General features: G+C 31.5%; 1 protein-coding gene across 4 annotated transcripts in view; it reads left to right on the top strand.

Moving 5' to 3' along the window:
* Positions 1-18742, top strand: part of LOC129965760 (eukaryotic translation initiation factor 4 gamma 3-like) — a 54872-nt gene that overhangs the window by 13107 nt on the left and 23023 nt on the right. For 2 of the 4 annotated variants that reach the window (XM_056079917.1, XM_056079920.1), the window contains 8 exons: positions 1616-1812; positions 3484-4147; positions 8226-8320; positions 12073-12367; positions 12786-12916; positions 13008-13127; positions 17393-17530; positions 17705-17911. In XM_056079917.1, the coding sequence (XP_055935892.1) occupies positions 1616-1812; positions 3484-4147; positions 8226-8320; positions 12073-12367; positions 12786-12916; positions 13008-13127; positions 17393-17530; positions 17705-17911 (1847 nt within the window). The remainder of the gene's footprint in view (positions 1-1615; positions 1813-3483; positions 4148-8225; positions 8321-12072; positions 12368-12785; positions 12917-13007; positions 13128-17392; positions 17531-17704; positions 17912-18742) is intronic. The other 2 variants (XM_056079918.1, XM_056079919.1) reach the window with 2 other exon arrangements.

The raw sequence follows: 18742 nt of genomic DNA, 5'->3' as shown, positions 1-18742 counted from the left end.
TTTTTTTTTTTTGATGATTACAATGATTTCTTATATTTCGTACATTAGAAAGAAAATAAGGCATTTGATTTATGTTTGTGGCATTAGAATGTTAGAAAGAAAATAAGGCATTTGATCTATGTTTGCGGCATTAGAATGTTAGAACGAAAATAAGGCATTTGATCTATGTTTGTGGCATTAGAATGTTAGAAAGAAAATAAGGCATTTGATCTATGTTTGTGGCATTAGAATGTTAGAAAGAAAATAAGGCATTTGATCTATGTTTGTGGCATTAGAATGTTAGAAAGAAAATAAGGCATTTGATCTATGTTTGTGGCATTAGAATGTTAGAAAGAAAATAAGGCATTTGATCTATATTTGTGGCATTAGAATGTATCATATCATGTTGCATGAGCGTGCTTCATGTGAACATAGTCAATATGGTCAAATGCAGAAGAATACATTTGAGCTATTATATACCACTTTATTAATTTCCGTATTACACCTACTTGTAACCTTTATACTGTTCTAATTATCAGCTAAATATAGAGGCTTATTTATTATATAAAATAAAATGTATTTGAACTCGTAAACTACGTAGTTTACGGGTTATTTTCATTCTCATGGACTCTTTTCTTGTGAATTGCAAGCAATCACAAGAAAAAGATGTAGGTCTGTTTAAATGAATTGAGTGAAATGATTTGCATTCCAGCAAAATTTGAAGAATTTAAAGTATCTTAGGATCAAACTGGTAACTTATCAAAATATATAGAAGTCAAAAGCCTTTTTAGAAATTTTGGAATTAATTAATGTTGTCGTATTTCTATATCATAACCAATTCAGTATTGAATGTAGTTAGAAGAAATTTATGTTGGAATACATTTGGTTATATCTATATACAAAAATACAGTGATGAAGAAAATTCTAAATTCATTAAAGAATTAAAAAAGAAAACGAGAAGCGAGAAAAAAAAGAAAAAAGAAAGGGAAGAAAAAAGAAATTTCGATGCTTTACCAGATCTTTACCAGGCTTTAGGAATTTCGTCCCAATATATACAAATATTTAAATTAAAATGTAAATTTAAAATATTTTAATGCCACTGTTTTTCTAGTTCATTTGCTTGAATGTAAAGAAAACGTTTGATGACTTGTACCTGCTTTCTTACATTCCCCCTTTCTGTTTAACATTGATCAAAAGCAAGATCAGAGATTTTTTTCAGTTAAATCATGAATATGTTAGTAAAATGAGCAATTAATAGTCTTTTATGTGAAATTAACATCTAATGGTAGTAATATGATGGTTTGCATGTGTTTTGATCTGAAAATCCACTTTGAGTTTAAATTTTTTCTCATTAACTGCGAAATGAACATGACAATGCTCTTTGATGCTCTCTTCTTAATAGACAGCTAGTCAATAACGACTGATTTGAAAGTTAACAATGAAAACTATTTACTTAAATTTATCGTTTGCACTCTTTAAAAATCTAAAATATGTACTTTTTTGGTTCTTGAGCTTTTTTAAAAAGGCAAAAGTTTTTCAATAAGAGAGTTAACTATATATAATTTTAGCTTTGTATTATTAATTTATAAAGCGTATAAAGCATTAAATGTGCATTAATATTCATATCATTTTACAGGTTACTTTCCTTCTCATGGGATGTCCAGCTACCAGTCGATGCCTCGTAAGTCTATTCCTGCTCAGCCACAACAACAGCGCAGCAGGAATAGTGAAAAGGCTATTCCACTTATTGATCCAAAGACTGGAAAAAATGTGTTAAGTGTTGATAAAAATGTGACAGATAGTAATTCTCTTCCAGACAAAGAAAGAGAATCTGTAAATTTCCTTTTTTTACCGTTTTAATTTTAGAAGCTGTTATATTTTGAGATTTCATGCTTCTTTAATTGAAACGATCGTTATTTAGCAAATATTTTTGGAGAAAAATTATTTGTATATTTAAGTATGCAAAAGTTTATGCGTACTTATACGTTACAACTACAAATAATTGTAACTCTTTGCATTCAGATGATGAATCAAGCATATTTTTTGACAGTATAAAATTAATTTTAGTGAACACAATATATTTCTACAACTGATATTTAATTTTAAAATATTATTATTTTTATTTAATTAATTTAATTTAATTTTTTTATTAATTATTAGTAATTTGTGAAATTCTAAAACCATTTTTAAATTGAAGCCTTTTTAAACATTGCTATTTGTGGCTTTATTAAACGCAATTTGCTTAGTTTTTTTAATATAAAATTTGGGAAATAAAGGAAGTTGCGAGTTCATTCTTAAAGATCAGGTATCAAAATCTCACATTAAATTAATTGTTTCTTAAAAGCGTACAGTTTTAAGAATGTGTAGTGTCTGTCCATAGCGCCAAAGCTTTTAACAACTAATTCTAAGTGCAATCGCGGAATTCTAAATCTTTTATGTCTTTTAGTGATTATAATTAGCTATGATCTAACATCTAATTTTTAACTCTCAGTAATCAAATATATTATTAAACATAGAATAACATTTATTGACGAAAACAAAAACACACACAAACACAAAGATTTTCACAGTTACATCTCTAATCAGACATTACACATTTGATTAGCTAAACATAAAAGAAACTTATGCCGGGTTTACACTCGGATAGTTATAAGACGGCAAGTAGGCAGCGCATGCGTAGAAAGGGACTGATTTATGCTTGCCACAATTTCATAAGATAGATTCAAGCATTCCATGCTTAACCATAAATTGCCGTTTTGGGGTCCTTGAATTTTTTTCCACTGCGTATCGTAGTAAATGTTGGCTAAGTACACAAAAAAAAAAAAAAAAAAAAAAAAAAACATGATAAAATTAAAAAAAAGGCCAACATACCTAAATTTGGAAAACTTTAGAAAAGAAATGATAAATAAAATTTTTAAAAAAAGCACAACCTCGCATCACTAAGAACAAAGAGCAAAAAATGTCGAACTTATCTACGATAAGCGATTACCCTAAAAAAAAACCACCAAATTCTACAAACGCATGCGTAGTAAGAAAAAACGCAATACAGCGGCTTGTAGTTGTCCTATCGCGGCAATTACTTGCCATCGACCGAGCAGCATTTTTCAGCCTTTCCACGCATGCGCTGCCTACTTGCCGTCTTATAACTAACTGGCCGAGTGAAGCTCCATGGCAACCTTAGCTGGAAAAGGGAAAAAAAAAAGTGTCTCTAAGACGGAACATATACATTCTCTTTGCTCTTAATTTTACAAAGTTAACGTTAGGAACATTCTAATCTTTTTTTTTTTTTTTTTTTTCTATTTGAATTTAGAAAACTTGTGTTTAAATATTTGTGTGCAGTTAAAAACGTAAAGTGTTCATGTCCTAAATGACATACTTAGTGTTATTACAACTTGAGATTTTGACTGGCTTATATGAAAAAAATACTGGAAAATATGAATTTTCATATTTTCGTAAAATTGAATATTAACTAGGTTTCCGATTTTTTTTTCTATTTAATTTCAGGAAAATTCAGACTCGAATATCTGTGTGCAATTTGCAACACAAGTTGCTGCAGTTCTAAATGACAGCCGTAGTGATATCACATCAAAGCAACCTGAGTCTGTGAGGATAGATACCCTGTGTTCTCATGAAAATGAAGGAATAAGAATGCCAATAACTCCTGTTGTTGAGCTTGTTGATGAAAATATAAGTGAACTCCAAAACATTGAAAATTTAAGTGAAGTTGAATTCACTGAAAATACCAATCTGATATGCAACGACGAAATCGGAGGACCTTACTACAGAAAAGATATAGATTCAAATAGTATTATTGAATCCGAGTCTGGTGCCACTAAAAATGTAGACTTGGAAGCCAAGACTGAGGATAGAGAACAAAATGTTTTTGTGGTACCTGTGGAATCATCTATATCTGATAAGGAAGAATCAACAAAAACAGAAAAACTTAATTCTCCTTCTAATGTTGAAAAGGTCGTAGTATTTAGTGAAATTAAGAAAACAAACAATGTTAAATCAGTAATAGAATCAGACTGCTCTAATAGTATACAAGAATCGGTACAACCAATAGTTGCTTCTGTTAAAGAAGAACTTGTACAACCCAACAATAGTGAAATTCTGGAATCTTCATCAGCTGTTAGTACTAAAATTCCTGATAAAGTATTAACGGAAGGTATGTGTTTATTTAATTTAGTGGAAATATTATTTATACCATATTCAGTAACTGCTAACTAACTAATTTCTGATTCTAAAGAGTCACACCCAGTGATATTTTCTTTACACTCCCATTTTTAAATAATAATAATAAACGTTTCTAACTTCTATGACAAAATCTAACCGAGTTATGAATTTTTTAATATCGCTATTTCACGACAATAAACAAGTTCATAATTTTAGACTAATCATTCTTTGCGAAATTCCGGTAGTTAATTAGCGTAATTTCTTTGAGACAGTCAAAGGAGTGGTTTAAAATCGCCCACTTTTATAAAATAGTAATTTTCAAATTTTTATAACTCAATCGCGATAGATTGAGCCTTTCTTATTATATAAATTGTTAATGTCTCAAAATTGGTTTACTAAATATGACTCATAGGACCGAGGGTCTGTATAAAAATATAAAATTCGTTATTAACTCAAACGACATAAAACAGTATTCTTAGAACATTTTTTTTTCGATTAGATGTACACAGTCTAGTCATATTAATGTGACCACTGCTAATTTTTGACGTCAATGTTAAATAAGGGTCGTGTTATCAGGAAATTTGGTGGATAAATAAAGTGTGTTATAAGCATTCGGAAAACATTTCAGTTCTTGCAGTCATGCAGAAACGGGGCGATCTATCAGACGTCCAAAAGGGCATAATCATTGGCTTTCAGGCTAAGGGTGGAAGTATTTCCGAAACTGCTAATTTTGTAAACTGTTTGCAGGCTGCCGTAGTAAAAGTATACAGTGCATGACAAAATGGCACTATCCAAAATCATAGACGAATCAAATGTGGTGCACTAGGGGCCATAGATGGCCGAGATGAACTATGCTGCGGAGATGCATTTGGGCGAATAGACGTGTAACCGTTGAGCAACTGACAACCCAGATGAACCAAGGGACTACCAACAGTGTCTCCACAACGACGGTTCAGCGAACGTTGCTGCACATGGGTCTCCGCAGCAGACACTGGTTAATGCACCTATGATGACTGCTATCCATAGGCGACGAAGGCTGGAATTTGCACGCCAGTACCGCAACTGAACTTCCACAGAATGAAGACTGATGGCTTTTTCCGATGAATCCCGATTTATGCTCCATCAGAGAGATGGACATTGGCGTATACGGCATAAAACGTCTGAAAACAAACAGCCTGCAACAATTGCAGGAAGGGTCCAAGCTGGAGAAGGGAACATTATGGTTTGGGCAATGTTTTCGTGGTATCCTGTGGGTGCATTTACCATTGTGGAAGGGACGATGAATCAACACAAGTATGCATATATCATTGCGGACCATGTTCACCCCTACATGCGAATTGTTTTTCCTCAGGATGATGGCATTTACCAGCAGGACAATACGAAGTATCATAAAGCTCGCATTGTATGTGCGTGATTCGAAGAGCATCAAGATGAATTTGCCGTACTCCCTTGGTGAGCAAATTCCCCGGACTTAAACCCAATCGAGAATCTGTGGGACCATCTCGATCGGTTTGTTTTCACCATGGATCCTCACTAACCTTATCAAGCGCATCTGGCCATGGCACTGGAGTTGGCGTGGTTCAACTTCCCATTGAACACCTTTACGAACCTAATTGAATCTCTTCTAGTGCGTCTCACAGCTGTCCAATCTGCAAAAAGTGGTTATTTTAGATTTTGACAGGTGGTCACATTAATGTGACTGGACCATGTATATGTCTAATGCTAACCATTTAGAAATTAGGAATTGGGATTCGATTACATCGGACATCCAGTACACACACACACACACTTTTTACAGTAACTTTTCTTGTACTTATTTTTCTAGAAAGTATCGTGTTTATTTCATTTCTAATAGACACATTTTGAAAACTACACTTTCCTTGGTTTAGTTTGCATTAATTTAACAGAATCTTTTATTCTCAACTTTAGTTAACGTGAAGGTGACACACTGATAAAAGCTGATTTTTCTTAAGCACGCGTTACGTGCAGATTAAATTTACTTTTATTTTGTGTGAAATAAATTGTTGCAAAATATGAGTAAAATATTTTTTAAAAAAATAGATTAAAAATAAAAACTTAATTTATATATTAAAAAAGAATATATTATTTATTTATATACAATATACATTATAATTTATATATTGGTTTCATTTTAAAGATAATTTTTTAAAAATTTCAGCAGATATGCAAATCAATTTAGTGTTGTAACATTTTTGTATGTTACTGCGGGAAAACCCAACATTTCACTCAGTTTTTAATTAATTAAAAATTAATTTAATAAATTCTAATCAATTAAATTTTTTAAAAATTGATCCGAGGTGCAGTTTATCACTCTCGAAAATATATATGCATCAAGTTTGGGTACTCTAGATCTTACAGTTTAGCTTGTCCATCCTTATTGTAATTAAAAATTTTCATTGACTGGATAGTATGAGTTATTTTAACAAAGTACATTTTTTTCCATTTATGCTTAGTTCATAGATTTAAGGTTTTAAAATCCTTTACATACCGAGTTCATATCAGAAAATGAGATATTCTTTGGTTGTGAACCTTTACTTCACTTCTGAAGTTTCTACGAGAATTCTTATTTGCGCTATCCTTTTTGAAGGAAAATTTTCATTTTCTTTGTCAGGAAGAGTGAAGTAGGAATATATATTTTCACTTCGTTCATCTTTATATAGAATAAATGAGACTTTTTTTGAAATATGCATTCATTAATAATTCGAAAGAATAAAATATTTATTACTATTTTCTTATCTTCTAAAGTAACGCCATAAAGTAAAGCCATAAAATAACTTTCCCGGTTTTGGTGGCATCTGTAGCTAAAAAACAAACAAAAAAAAAACGAAATGAAACCATATTTCATAATTTCATATGCAGGATGTGAAAAGCAAAGGAAGGTGAAATCCACAGAAAAAAAATTAGTGCAGAAAGTTACATGATGGGAAATACTTATGCTGTGGGAGTACAGTTATGAATGATTTCATAAAACTCACAGAAAATAATCTTTTATTCATCAATACTGCGTATGGCGTTTTCCACTGCTCTTTGTAAACTGTCAGTTTCGATGCTCATAACAACCCGTCTAATGTTCTGTTTCAATACATGTAGGTTCGCTTAAGAGCAGCCACGACATTACACTGCCTAATATACAACAGTTTTACCAGTAAAGTATACTGAGGTAAGGTAGGGCCCATATTGAGCAGGCATCAACAGTCAATCACGAACAACAGTCAAGAACACATCAATAATCAAGAACGAGCTGTTAACAGGTCGTTTGCTCTTCCTTTTTTACAAGAAATACATGGTGCTTCTGTCATGCACTCACTAGGAATTTTACATAATCCATCTCGATGCGCCTCGTTCGTACGTAACCTCAGCGCCAATATTTCCCCTCTCGGCAACTTTTAGTACCATTTTATTCATCAATATGAAGGTCCCCTGGACGCCGTACAGCATTTTGAATATTCTGACATTCTCTGTGTACAACATAATGTATACGGTGTGTGACATTCTCCACCTCTGCGTGTAAAATATCAGTTTCGATGTTTATGACAGCCCATCCTAAGTTTTGTTTCAAGACATGCGAGTTTGCTTAAGAGCAGAAACGGCATTACGCGCTGTCTAGTGTAGAATAGTCTTATCAATAAAGCATGTTGAGGTAAGGTAGGGCCCATATTAAGCACACATCAACAGTCAATCACTAACAACAATTAAGACTGAATTGCTAACAGGTCGTTTGCTCTTCACTTTTTACAAGGAATGCAAGATGCTGCTGTCACGCATTCACTAGGAATTTTACATAATCCATTTCGAAATACAAATTTCCTCGTTCGTACGTGACAGCAGCGCCAATATTTATCCTACCGGCAATTTTTAATACTCTTTTTTTTTTTTTTTTTTTTTGCGGAATTCATTTTTCTATGCGCACCACAGTCTGTATATGAAATGTGATTTCATTTCGCTCATTCGTTTTAGCTATTGATGCTACCAAACAGGGAAAGTTATTTTATGGCCATCCGGTAATATACCAGCATACGCTTCAAGAAAATTGGTACCTATTTTTTCAGGAAAGAAAAACAAAACAAAGAAGAAAAAAGATTGCAATAAGCGAGGTGAAAGGAAAAAGGGTGAAGAAATGGACGCACATCTGGATTCAAAAGAAGTAATTTTTTATATATCATTTTTAAAAAAATTAAATGAAAGATTTTTTTTTATTGAACTGTATATTCATGATTGATTGGAAAATTAACTTTGTTTTTTAATGTTCGGTTATATAAACACTATAAACACTAACACCTTACAAGCAGCGTCTCTTTTACGTACTCTATATATCGCCTAAAAAGCAAATTAATTTATTTTTAATCAAGGATATTGATAAATGGTAGCAAATATACACATTCTAAAAAAAGATTTACTTGAAAAATCGCTACAATCTTTTACGTTTTTAAGGACTGCTATGAATATTTGATAGAAATTTGTTTAAAATGCATGTTTCACATTCATTCAATGTTTTTCAGCATTTATGTAATTATATACATGGTTAAAAAGATCATTATCAATTTATATATGAAAGCTTTTATCATATTGGTTAAAAAAAGGCAAATTTTCCCATTAAATTTATTGGTGTTAATTAGATAGCTGTAAATTTAAAGATCATTTAAGATAAATTAAAATGTTGTATTCTATGTTTTTTTTATTAATAAAATAGGTACACAAAATTTCAAAATGGATTTTTTATTTAATATAACCACTATTGATTTTAGCACTTCTTTAAAATAATATTTATGAATTTCATAACTGAATCTTTATAATAAGATTTTGGAAAAATTATTTGAAGAATAGCAATAAATAATTTAAATTTTTGAAATTCTAAAAAAATGTAATAAATAAAATGTGTATATTTTTAAGATCTTTACTCTATTGGGAATACTAGCCGCCTTTGGCGACCAGCCGGTTCGCCAATCTTAATGTTCGTTTAAATTTTAATAATTAAATAGGTTGAACCGGAGTTTAACCCCCTTCTTCGCCAAGTTGCGATAATGCGCCAAAGCAGGCAATCTTTATTATGCACTATAATTGAACATCTGGTCCTTTGCTTTTGAACATTTCGCAAGGCCGTTGTTGGCAATTCTTAAAAATTGCGCCAAGCAGAGGGTTAAACTCCAGCCGTACCATTAAATATTTTACGCAATTCCAACTTTAATAGATTCTTCAGCAAAATATTTTAAAGCTTCAAATTTTGATAGTCATATAATTCACTCATAATATTATAAAGGCCTTCAGTTATAACGTGATATGTATCTCTCTCATTTTCTGTTACCCCTCGTAGAATTTATGCTTTAAATTAAAGTGTAAATGATTAATCTACAATTAATATAATAATATTTTTTACTGAAACAAAGCATTTTTTTAATAATATGATAACTGATAATAGAGTCACTGAGCGTTTAAACTTTATGGGCACTAAAGAAAATCTTTCTTAATTTATGTAATATCTCAAGAATTTGTCAACAAAATTTTCTCAGATTCATCATGAACAGATCGATTCATTAACAATGTTTAATTTTAAATGCATCAAACACTAAGAAAATAAAATGAATCGTTTAAAATAATCGGTCGAAAACAAGTTTAAAGTGGTAGTTCAATTTCTTTTAACCCAGAATTTTCCAGATTCGCTCCAGGCTCTCTCTTTTTAGTATCAAAACACTGAACAGAAGCTTACCTCAGGACAGTGTTCTCTCACCCATTTTATTCGTCATCTTTATGCATGACTTCTATGAAACCATAGATGAAAGGGTTGAATGTATTCTCTATGTGGATTATATCTTTGTTTTCTGTAGCCATTATTCCTGGGAAATTATTATCAAAAAATTCAAAACACATTGAACAACACATACAAGTAGTGCGATTGCTGGAACTAGAAACAACTCCAGGGAAAAGTGCAATAGTTGAATTGCCCAAGAAAAAAATTGCACTCCACGTGACCCTTACGCGAGACATCCTTTAAAATGGAATAAAACGATTACATTTATTGGTATACATTTTTCTAAAAAGAATTAAAACTCAGAAATCATGCACTCAAAAAGATAAATGGTGTCAAGATATTTGCATCAAAAGACCATGACCCCAGAACTAAAGATATTATTAATATCACAAATAACAGCATTTTCATCATATTTTACTATGGTTGCATCTTATTAGCAAGTTTTCTGAGATCCAGTTTAAAGCAGGCTGAGAATTGCTCTAGGTCTCTCAAAATGGAACCTGAATATTCTTTCTGAAAAAGAAATCAAGCGACTGATTTCCTAATTTTTCATGAAGCAAATAGACAATGGTTTACATTCCCCACCTCTAAGAGAGCACTCCCATAATAATCGAAAAATTCAATTTAGTACCAAAAAAAACCCTACTAATTCTAATTATTTCAAAATTTTCTTTACGGATTTTAAATTTCAAAATAAAATTTACCTTTGATTGAAATTAATAACTATTTTAATGAATGCATTCAAAACTTCTTTCCTGATCATTTTATTATTGCTACTGATTCATCCAAAACACTCGAACACACTTCAATTGCTGGTTATTCGTCTATTCAAAAATTAATGTTTCGAATTCATCCTGTCAGTTCCATTTTTACTACAAAAAGGTTAGCGATTGCTGAAATATTAGATGTTTTCGTCGTTCCTGCAAAAGAATGCCTGACGCTTACAGTTATACTCTACGCTTACAACCTTGAAAAATATCTCCGTCCAGTTGCCAAAAATTATTCAAAGTATAACCTCCAAATTTGAAACTTAAACGAAACTAAACAACAACAAAAAAAATCTTTCCTGTGGGTACGTGGTCACTCGAACATAATTTGGAAAGAGCTTGTAGATCGTTTAGCCAAAGAAGTTACATAAAATACACCATGGATTGAATGGATCTCACCTGAAAATATCAAGCCTAAAAAAAGTGACGCATCAGATCACAGACAGTAATTATCGAAACAGCAAATATTTCATCCCCTTAGGAGACATTCTTAGAATTCAAACACTCTCTTCCTCGTCCAAAAATTGAAGGGGAGATGTTGTTTTGGCCAGAATAATCAGCAAAACAATTACAACACCAGGACTTTTGAATCGTTTTAATCTACAAAATGATCCCCTTTGTCATGAGTGTAATAGTATTAATGATATTGAACACATATTTCTTTCTTGCAATAATATACTTATTATAGGAATAAGCTGTGGGCTTCTCTATAATTAGATAAACAAGATATCTCCTTCAAAATTGTTCTGGGAAAAATAATGCTAACAAAGCCTCAAATTTCTCTTTAATGTCTACAAACTTCTTGGTTGCATTCTGTTGTGACCTCAATGGGTCTTTTATCTAATCGTCACTCCGTGCAGCGTGAACTCTCCGCATTGTTGTACCTCATTATTTGAACTTAAGAAACTTGAACATGACTGAATCGCATCAGCGAAACTGTTTTGAACTGCTAATGGACTGAAATTTCAGTTTGTTTTTCTGCGCACTGTTTTGTTTGTAGGTAAAATTTCTTGTTCTCTACATCTAGGATAACAGGCGCCATTGTTGCTATGAGTCCCTAACTCTTACTTATTTCAAGTTTCAAGTAAAACCGTACAAAATTTTGATTTTAAATTTAAACTAGTATTACAATTCTTAGAAAGAAATTTTATTTTGTTTCTGCTTTTTGTGAATGCCTCATAATATTCTGTTAATTATTTATGAGGCTGATTAATTGATTAGTTTTATAGGTTTGATTGATGTGGTTTCATATGATTTATAATAGTTTTTATAAAATATTGATTACTAGAACTAACTTTATATATGATAATATTAAACTGATATAGAAATTGTGTGCCAGTTTTGTTTTAAAATGTTAGATAAATAACATCTATTTTTTGATAGGGTGCAACTGTATTTCTGTTCTCACCTCCTCCATCTGTTACATTGGTAGCTTCAACATTTGTTTCTACTCCTGTTTCTGAAAGAAATTCATCACTTGTACCTATAATGAACAGAAGAATTTTGAATGCTTTTCGACTGCCTGAGGATACCACACCTCAAAATGGCATATTGCCAAGTGAATCGGCTAGTAAAACGTCCTTTGAATCATCAAATGCAGGTAGCAAGGACAAGGAACCTCATACTATTGTTAAAAAGCAGCAAAATAACATAGTTTTAAAATTCAGTTACAAAGAAGGTAAAAGATAATTCTTTCTAGTTTTCATTGTTAAAATGATCAAAATTTCAAAAATTGTATGAGGTATTGAATTGATTATTTGAGATAAAAAAAATATTTTGTGGTATATATATAGCATATAAAGTGAGAAAATACATTTACAGTTTCCTGAATGCTTCTTATTCTCAAAAGCATTTGTTTCTAGAATTTTATCCTAATGTTTTTTTAATCAATTTTGAAAAAAAATTGCCAGAATTAAGTATTTGAGATTGGCAATTAATATTTTTAAATATTTAATTATAATGTTTTAATTAATTACGCATGTAAAACAGTTAAAACTATTATTTTACTGTTATAATAGCATTTTAGTCTAATTTTTCTTTTTTACCTTAACAATCATTTTAATTAATTGTATGATCATTTGGACATTTAATTTTAGATCAGTGGAGCCCGCTAAATCCTGAAGGCAAGAAACAATATGATCGGGAGTTTTTGTTGCAGCTGCAATCTCAACCTATGTCATTATGCAAACCTAGCAATTTGCCAAATTTAGATGTGATTAAAAACAAGGTAATCGCACTTTTTGCTTTTTCCTCCCTTTCTTTTGTATCAATATTAATTTTTAATTCTTTCATAATTCAATTTTAAATATATTTTATAGGCCCATATACAAAAACTCACTGAAGTGAATAGGGTACCTCCAACAGTTATGAATAATCCAATGCGGGCATATGATCCTTTTATGTCAGGATTTGCACGGGGTGGACTTATGCCTAGAATGGCAAGTGTAGTTAAGATTTCATTTATTGGTGATTGAAAAGATAAGACAAAGTTTTGCACGGGTTGAACTTTTGCCTAAACTGGTATATGTAATTAATAATGTTATTAATAAAGGTGAAGATGAATGGTCAGAGGAAACAGATCTTAAAAATATTTTTTTTTAGTATTGTCTGTTGAAATTTTTATTCAGAAAATTGTTGTTATATTCCAAGTTCTTTTTTCTTTTGGTTTACTTTTAAACTTTTATTAATCATCTTTCTTAAAGTTTATCTTAATATGCCTATTGTATTATTTAAAATATACCACGAAAATTCTGATTTTTCAGTTTCTAACTGTGTTTAAATTCAGAATTTAAATGAATTTTCCAAGTACGACCGCATTTAGCATAATATTGTCCAATATTACTTTATTCAATATTATAAGAATATTATTGAATAAAGTAATATTGTTTAATATCGTACAAAACTGTAAAATATATGTGTACTACTGGGGATATAAACATGAAGGGTGAACAATTTTGCCGATATATTTAAAATAATTATGAAAACAATGAATCAGTCCTTTCTATATGTATCGTCGATGATCGCCTTCTCCCTACCACCCTTCATTTTTCAGGAAGTTTCAAAAACATCACTTCACTGTATATTTTATATAGGGAAACCCCGAGACGGAATTCTTCACCCATAATCACTGAAACGATTTTAAAAAGTGATAGTTCATATGAAACAGGACAGCTAGATGCATCATTTACAGTCGCCCGCTCTACATAGCCTAGAATTTTAAAGAGAAATCGTAAAACAGTGTACTTACTGTCTATTGGGTGGATAAAACCAATAAGTTATAACCCAGTTATAATCATTGTACTTATTTTGAAAATTTTTATTTCATATAAAGGATTGCGACCTGAAGATATGACGTCAAAGATCATCTATCCCGTTCCACACCATTTTGAAAAAGTTTACCAATAAATCATTGTCGAATCTTTCAACCTCAACAAGTGTACTAATTTCGCCAATTTTCATGGACAATTAATTTCATCACTTTGGATTATAGCTGAAACAGATTGCTCCATCATAATTGCATGAACTATTAAGATATTGTTTTGTTTTGTTTTTCATCTTTATATTGAGTGATGCTTGATTTTCGTTCCTTGCTTTAAGCTCTTTGAGGTTATTGTTTTCCAGTGTGTGCCTCGAAATGATATTAGTTTTTGCTTTTTATTTTTTGTAGAAAATAGATAAAGTTATCAATCATTTAAGATTTTTTTCCCCACAAAATATTCCTTTGTACACAGTTTTGGGTTTATTATTCGTATTCTGATCTATCTCAAACGGGGGTGCCTTCCTTGTAGAAAGTGTGATTGTCACCAGGACACCTTCCTGAAAGACTTGACAAGGAAAAAATCCATTACGACATACCTGAATTGCGCCGGCATACCGTATTTCAAGTATGCCAAGTATTCTTGAATTGTCTTGAAATCAGTCACTTTTTTTAAGATATTCTGATATGCTGTTCAGAGGCTGAAAACAAAGGGATTTTTTTCCTCCTGTCCAGATCTCGTTCTTTTCCAGGTCTGCGATAAAGTTGAACAGTTTTCGAAGGAATTTTTGGCCGATTATGTATGGATAGTTGACATCAGTAATTTAGATTCTCTATCGGAGTTTTTTGAATCCACATTCAATTGGTGCATCCTGTTTCCGGTGTATCTTTACTTTTCCAGGAGTAGTACTCTAAAGAAATGCGCAAGACCGTCAAAAAAAAGTCATATCTTCAACTGCAAGACTAGCTCTGTTTTTAAAAGAGCTACATTTGTACATGTATCTACTAACATCAAATACGGATTACCACAAATGGATCCTTCTTAGTCGAGACCATTTTTTGCTCCGCTAAGGAAGGAAGTTTTCAGTCTTTAAGAAGCACTGTTTAGAAAAAAGCAGCTTTCTTCCTTTAAGATGATCTAAACTTTCTTGAATTGATATAATTATTTTTTCCTTCTCTGCAAGCGTCTCCTTTTATTGCACTTCCTACAAATTAATATTCAAGTTTCGTTGAGGAACATTTTTCTTCTTGCTTTAAATTATTCAATAATTTTTCCAGCACTTTTAATAGGGATTCAAATTAATCATTCTTTTCTTCACTGACATCGTGCTCTATCTCTATTAATCTTGATTATCTGGATATCTTCAGATGAGTTTTTCGAAGCCTTATACTTCATAATAAATATTAAAGTTGATTTCAAATTTTTTATGCCCATTTATGTATCATGTCTTCGTTTCTGACAGCATTGAAGAAATATTGGGCTTCCAAGTTTTCCCTAGTATTCAAAGGGCACTTGTCATAGACCAGGTTCATTAATCGCTCTGCATCGGCATTAATTCCAGATGACTTTCACTTGGCTTAGACTGATAGATTTATTGCATATTATTTGTAATTTAAAAAGGGTATAACTATGCGCGACATTAAAAAAAAAACTGTCTTTCTGAATCTATTTACAATGATTTAATACGGTTTTGCCATATTTTCAAGGAGAATTTTAATATTATTACATTTCTTTTTAAAAAAATTGCAGTATTTTTTTGCTATACAAGGTGATTTTAATTAAAGTTCGTTTTTGAAAAGGCTTTAAAAGAAATGCCGTTTGCTAGAATGGTCAGATACTTCTTCTGAATGTGTATGAAGCAATGAGATTCTTTTCGAAAAAAAGAAAAAAATATTAAAAATTGACCGATAGATGACTCTATACTCTATAGTCATAAAATGCTAAATAAAAGGCATGCCATGCGTACCACACATTGCAAATTAGATAAAAGGTGAGGGACAGGTAGATTCTGATGTTCTCTGCATCCGAGAAGGTTGTTATTGAAGGAAATTCCGGTGATCAAATGGTATTAAAAGCTGATCTGGTCCAATGTCCGCCGAAGATTTAAAGAAGATTATTGTTAATTAAAATAAAAGGTTAGTTTGAAATAAAAATTAACAGAGGGTGGGAACCAGTTACTTCGAAGTCATTAGATCAAGTAGCTAGAGCAATTCAGAAGGCTTCAAGCAGTGTTTTGCGAACGGTCTGTGTTCTAGGAATTGTTCAAACTTTAAATATGCCTGTCAGCATAGTTCGTAAAATTTTACGACACATCCTACAATGTTATCCATACAAAATTATGCATGTTCAAGAATTGGCTCTTTCTGACCTGCCAATATTAGAATATTTTGCCCTGCAGTTTCTTGTTCGGAAGTTAGTGGACAATACAAGACTATCTAGCATTTTGTAGATATATGAAGTTCATTTCCATCTTCAAAAACATAGAATATAAGCAAGAGAGAATTAGTTTCAAATGCAACCATTCTCTCTTCATTTTTCAAAGGTAAGTGCGTGGTGTGGGAATATGGCAGTACCTATAAGTGGTCCTTTCTGTTTCGAGGAAATAGGTCCTTCGAGTCTTATACCATCAATGGGAAGTTATGAATTTTTTTTTTTTTTTCAACAACCAGCTCATTCCAGCACTTCAACAGCGCGGTTGACAGGATAGCATAGTTTTCATACAGAATGGGGCATATTGCAGCAGCAGTTGAATTTCTAGTTTGGATGCGACAGAGTTAACTTGACCACCACAATTACCTGATCTAAACCCTCTTGATTTCTAGTTGTGTGGTCATCTAAAAATGCTGAGTGCAGTGTGCCGATTGTAAACTTAGTTGTTGCGGAAAGCCGTATTAAACTTCACATTTTCTACATTACTCTTGATAAAGTTTGATCTATTGTAGAGCACGCTGTTTTGTGTTCTCAACTCATAGCAGAAAATGATGAACTATATATTAAACATTTCTTGAATAGAAACTAATTGGTTATATTCTTTTCCTGATAGTATCAAATGCTGTTCTCTTTTCTATGATATTTCTTGCGATCGCGGTTTTTAATTAGCATCTTGTGGTGAGTACAGCGCCATCTGTCGGTCAATTTTAGAATTATTATTATTATTATTATGATTTGCTAGACTTTTTGTATATTCTGGTAAAATATGTGATTCTGGTTAGTGGTTCTTATTTTTAGTAACAATAACGTTCCAAGATGGAAATTTAATTATAACTGCCTTTCAATATTCTAAATTCAATGATTTAATATTGCCGCCTTGCATAAGGATACGCTTCTTTAGCATCTTGTGGTGAGTAGAGTGGTGGTGAGAAAGAGATAGTACTAAAAAAATATAACGTGGATGAAATTTAATCTTGATTAAAGTAACATTTTATTTTTAAATTTCGTTTTTGTAGCCTCGTAATCCTGGCAAACAACAGAAAAAAGGGAAAGGAAAGGCAAAAAAAGATACGAGCGTTCCAAATCAAAAAGTGGAATTACACGAATCCCAAAATCCTTGGAAGCCATTACATAAAACTGAGGTACCACTTAATGTAAGTTTGTTTATTTAATGTTTTTTAAATCTTTTTAAAAACTAAAAAAACTTCATGATTTGGTAACTTGTAATCAAAATTTTATATTATCTAATAATATTTAATCATTTCTTGATTGCATATCTCTATATCTTTAAAACTGCTAATGATTTTTTTTTCCTTTTTACTCTTTAGGAAAAGGATAAACTGAAAAGAAGTGTTATAAGTGTATTGAATAAATTGACACCTCAGAAGTTTGAAACTCTGCTTGCGCAACTTAAAGGCCTCAATATATATACAGAAGACAGACTAGCTTTTGTTAGCAATTTAATATTTGAGAATGCTATAAATGAAAGGAAGTTCAGTGCTGTTTATGCTAAACTTTGTAAGCATTTGGCTCTGGTAAGGATTTCGTTTCTCATTTTATTCAATTAGATCTGTATTCAATGGATGTATTTTTTAAAATTAATATTTTTATATAAACTCATTAACTTTAATATAAACTCATTAGAAATTTTATTTCAATAATATTTTTCATAAACTGTATGAAATACTTTGAGAATGTCCATACGTTGAAACACTTTTATCTTTATCTTTTTGTTATAGAGATTAAAGAATTTTTTTGTAATTTAGCGAGATTTTTTCAGTAATTATCGAAAATGCATGATGCTTTCCATTCCCGGAAAGCCCTCAGTTGAGCACTCGTTTTTTTAAATGCTGGTTTCCAATGAATATCATTTAGTTTCATGCGAAAATGATACTTACAGAGGCACTTATTGATGACATTTCGTATCAAATTTCCTATAAATAGTTACTAGTTTATAAGTAGTTTCTTTTTAATAATTATGCAAGGATCCAAATCATTGACTTCATTAGATAAGGAACATTCTGTACAATTCAGCTTTCTCCATGTTTCAAAATTTAGTTCAAATGTTAATACATTTCTTATATATTGTCTTTTCCTTTATTTTCCAATGTCTACATCAGTTAATACTGTAGCGGATTGTGATGAGTGAGGATAGAACCTGGGATCTTGTGGTTCACAGTCCAGTAACATGACCATGATACAAAAGCAATTGCTCGGGTAGCGTAGCTGTTAACTGGCTTATAAGCTTTCACTACAGACTTTCCCTCCAGTGAGTCGGTGAGATGAACGATATGGCTGTTGAGTGATGATGTATTAGCTGTTGATTCTAATGCGTCTGTACCCATTTGAGTAGCGAATTGGGATAA

This window comes from Argiope bruennichi, chromosome 4, assembly GCF_947563725.1.
Source record: "Argiope bruennichi chromosome 4, qqArgBrue1.1, whole genome shotgun sequence".
Classification (NCBI taxonomy): domain Eukaryota; kingdom Metazoa; phylum Arthropoda; class Arachnida; order Araneae; family Araneidae; genus Argiope; species Argiope bruennichi.
This window is presented reverse-complemented; position numbering and strand designations above follow the sequence as displayed.